The following is a 3,732-nucleotide window of genomic DNA, read 5'->3' as shown; positions in this document are numbered from 1 at the left end:
AACACGTTCCCGCGTTTAAATCAAAACCCTAACCCAACCGCAAACATACCCCTACTAAACGTAATAAACGTCATCGAAGACTTCAAAAAAAAGTATACTTAAAGCATTAAATGACCAACAAACCCCCAATAAAAAGAAATAAAATAATCACTAAAAACTCACGAAGAAAGGATCGACGCCACTGTCACGTAATTTTAAATGATAGAGGATTAGTTCAGTAAACGGCTGGGTTTATTACTAGCACAGTTAGATTTTCTTCATACAGAAGGATTACAAGAACTGTCCGGACCCGTCTCGTACTATTTAGGAGGAAAGCTCGATGTGGGTGAACCCTTTCTGAACTAAGGACGCGGATTCATTGTTCACACTTTTCGGTAGAAAAGTGAGGGTAACGATCCGCGATGCCCAATGGTTATAGCCAATTTTAATAAACAAAATATGAGGAAAAAGTCTCCTGCAGATATGGCTGCATGGGTGTCCTTGTTCCTGGGAAAAACCAGCTGTTTCGCGGAGCATATCTGCTTTCTCCGTAATTAGCAAGAGCGTGCAACATAACCAAGGACCGTTCAAAGGACCATCCATAAACCGCAAATACTTGTGTGAATGGAAGTTAAGCTGAAAAGATTCGGTTTATGGTGGTTCCTTGGGTTTCTTGCAGGTCAGTGTACCGAGGGATAGGCCTTAACGGCCAGACCGAAAGGGACGTCGCACGGACCATCTCGCGCGACGTAACAGACCCAATAACTTTCCAATAACCCAAACTTTTGTTGTCAGCAATCTTCTTAATTATAGAAAAAGAGTCAAATATCGAATTGGACCAAATTATCTTAATTATTATATTAAATTATCAAATTATAAAAATATACAAATATTACAAATATTAAATTATTAAAATTCACGCATACTATGCAGGTCTATGCAATGCGTGCACCGATGGTAGGGGCAGAGAGAAATTTCCTTTTTGTTAGAAGTTGTCGTGCATGCGAGAGACCATTGCGTAAAAAAAGCATACAGCAAAGATGTAAAAATGCATAAAAATTTGTCATTACTTTTAAGCCTAATTCTAATTCTTGCAGGGATCTTCAAAGTTCTTCACACAGTAAATTCATTCGTTCGCACTCTTGTAAAGCTACTGTGACAAACGGTGTATGCTTTTCCACCTAAGAAATTTAACAAAGATTTCATTAGAGACGAACATTGTTGCGAGATCCGACTTTCTGTACAGAAATTAGAAACATAAATATGTGTATACTGGATAAAGATGAGCTACTGTCTATCAGATTTAGCCCTTGATAGTTTCTCCTTTAGCGTTAAATGTTTTTGTCTTTGATCTTTTTCTTGCGGTAGCTATTTTTAAATAGAAAAGATTACAAGCGAAGCATAAAGAATGAAAGTACAATAAGAGAAAAAGTAAGCTATGACTTTTATGATTAGAAATATATATGTATAATACAGTTTCATTTTACTAACAATAAGGGGAATAAAACAAGGAACAATTAGTTAGATTACTAAAAAAAAAGTTAACTTTATTCAGGTAAGAGAAGATACATGATTCAGATTAATGTTTAATTAAGTAACAGTTAAAATAAAAGAAAAGTCAAAAATATACAGAAAAAATGTATTTGATTAGATTAATAATATGTTTCTATTTGCATATTATCACACATTTTAATGTTACGTTTTAATGTTTTAATATTTGTTAAAAATTATTATTATTTGTACATAATTACATATATATATATATATACATGTGCATGCATTAAGCAGAAGCTATACGAACTACAGCTTTAACTTCTTCCCGGCAAATTATGCATTTCAGAAAAGCAGGGGCGCAATAATTACATGTTGCGAGATGTCCGCAAGGTAGGAATGCAATTGTTGCTTCTCGTCTCATGCAAACTTTACACGATCGAGCATCCTCCAATTCCTGATTTTCTTGTTCCAGAGCAGCTAAAATAGTAAACAGTATATTTAAATATAATATATATTACAAATTTGTTATACGTATACGGATTTCATACAAATTAAAGAAAAAATGATCTGTGTTTTTATTTTCACTACTTACCACATTTCTCAACGAGAGTCATCTCGTCAGTTTCATTTTCATCATGGGATCTCTCATGATTGCCAACTGTAGTTTCTATTCGTGCCTGTAATAAATATAATGTACATAAGTATATATTGGAATTGTTAATTATACATATGGTTCAGGGTGTAAGTTTTTCTACTTACTTCTGTAGGAGTTTCGTAGAAGTCTTGGCCTGTTACATTCTTAATATATTCCAAACCCCGTGCTTTGATTGTATAACAACATCCAGGAGACGAAATTGCATGTCGATTCCACGGGTCTTCTCCTGGACTCCAATTGTCCATAGCAATTCCACAATGGTGACAGACAACCGTATCATTTACTCCGTTGAAGTAGAAGCCTGCATCGGCTAATTCTTCACTTTTTATATGTGTATTAGGCCATGTTGCGAATGTGCCTAATCTGGATTCGTAAGTATGATATTTCGAAGTTGCTTCTTTGCTAACTGTTCTTGATCCCAAGCGGCTCTGTCTTTTCATTGGCACATTGCCGCAATTTTGATTGCGGACGAATCCGCACTCTGGTGAATATGCCTTGTGAATTTGCATGGGAGTATTAGGCTCTAAACGGTAATTTAACTTCACTTGACACACGAAACATTTGATTGTATTCGATGTGCCCGTATAAAAGAATCCTGCTGCTGCAAGGGGAATGGCAACATATACAGGCCAGTTTCGAAAAGTCAAGAGTCTTGCTGTTTCAAAACGAAGATCACATCGTTCTTGAATGCCACGCGACGTCGATGGAACCGACGACATTGGATTAATCGTTTGCATCGGCAACATTTCTGATACTGACGACGTCGTACGAATGAACCACACAAACTATTCCACTCTTACAGTAATACTGAACCTTGAATCTTAAACCTTGCTGCTAGGACGTGCCTATTTTATACAGTGATCCCTTCATCCCACTATAGGGCACTGTGCAAAGTGCGCAAGTTGTCGACCAATCAAATGTCACTGATGCTCCACCCCTTACCGTACCGCAATGTACCGTACTATAGTAGTAGTAGAAGAGTAGAAGGAAAATATCTGTGCTAAAAATTATTAATCATCGCGGAACATGATAAAATTATTTTTACAAATAAGTATACAATTTTTTCAACGTGTGAAACATCTCACACAGGGTTTCTGCAGGAAAATTCAACAGTTTGTAAGAATTTATTAATTTATTTTGAGATAAAGTTCTCTCGCGATGCGAATAATAAGACGCCGTAGCATTATGTTATATTATATTTTATCTATCATATCATGTCACTTGTCACTTTTCGCAAATGTTCCTTACCTTTGGCAACAATATACCATAGTTTGGCGCTAAAATTGTTAATTGCGTATGCACTAGATGATAGTAAAAACGAAGATTAAAGCTATTAATTATTAAAGCGATACACTTAGCTTGAAAAGCAATTAAATCTTGAAAAATATCGAGGGGATCGTTCTCGTTTGACAAATGCGAAAAAAAAGTATCGACGAAGTAAAACCATTGAAATAGACGATGCCTATGTTTTGTTACCAACAATCCTGGAATTGCTAAAATGAGTGATCATTCTCATTATTGAACGTCTGATATCTAGTGTTTATATTCGTGTTCAATGTAGCGGCGTAGCTACGGTATCCGATTTCGCTTGTTTTTTCTTTAAT

General features: G+C 35.7%; 1 protein-coding gene across 1 annotated transcript; it reads right to left on the bottom strand.

Annotated features, from left to right (window-relative positions):
• Window positions 1-1,759: 1,759 nt before the first annotated feature.
• Window positions 1,760-2,874, bottom strand: LOC132915365 (E3 ubiquitin-protein ligase XIAP-like). Its single transcript, XM_060975168.1, has 3 exons — window positions 2,233-2,874; window positions 2,066-2,150; window positions 1,760-1,950 (listed from the first exon to the last, which is right to left on the bottom strand). Exons 1-3 carry the CDS (start codon window positions 2,872-2,874, stop codon window positions 1,760-1,762), a joined length of 918 nt encoding a protein of 305 aa, XP_060831151.1.
• Between the last annotated feature and the right edge of the window lie 858 nt (window positions 2,875-3,732).

This window comes from Bombus pascuorum, chromosome 16 (assembly GCF_905332965.1).
Source record: "Bombus pascuorum chromosome 16, iyBomPasc1.1, whole genome shotgun sequence".
In the NCBI taxonomy this organism is placed as follows: Eukaryota; Metazoa; Arthropoda; class Insecta; order Hymenoptera; family Apidae; genus Bombus; species Bombus pascuorum.
The sequence above is the reverse complement of the archived record's forward strand: the minus strand, read 5'-3'. Positions and strand labels throughout refer to the sequence as shown.

Excerpts from the sequence above, each read along its gene's own strand:
- LOC132915365 (XM_060975168.1), bottom strand. The coding sequence starts at position 2,874 with ATGTTGCCGATGCAAACGATTAATCCAATGTCGTCGGTTCCATCGACG. Across the intron at positions 2,151-2,232 it reads TCTACGAAACTCCTACAGAA|GCACGAATAGAAACTACAGT; the intron begins GTAAGTAGAAAA and ends TATTTATTACAG. Across the intron at positions 1,951-2,065 it reads GACTCTCGTTGAGAAATGTG|CTGCTCTGGAACAAGAAAAT; the intron begins GTAAGTAGTGAA and ends TTACTATTTTAG.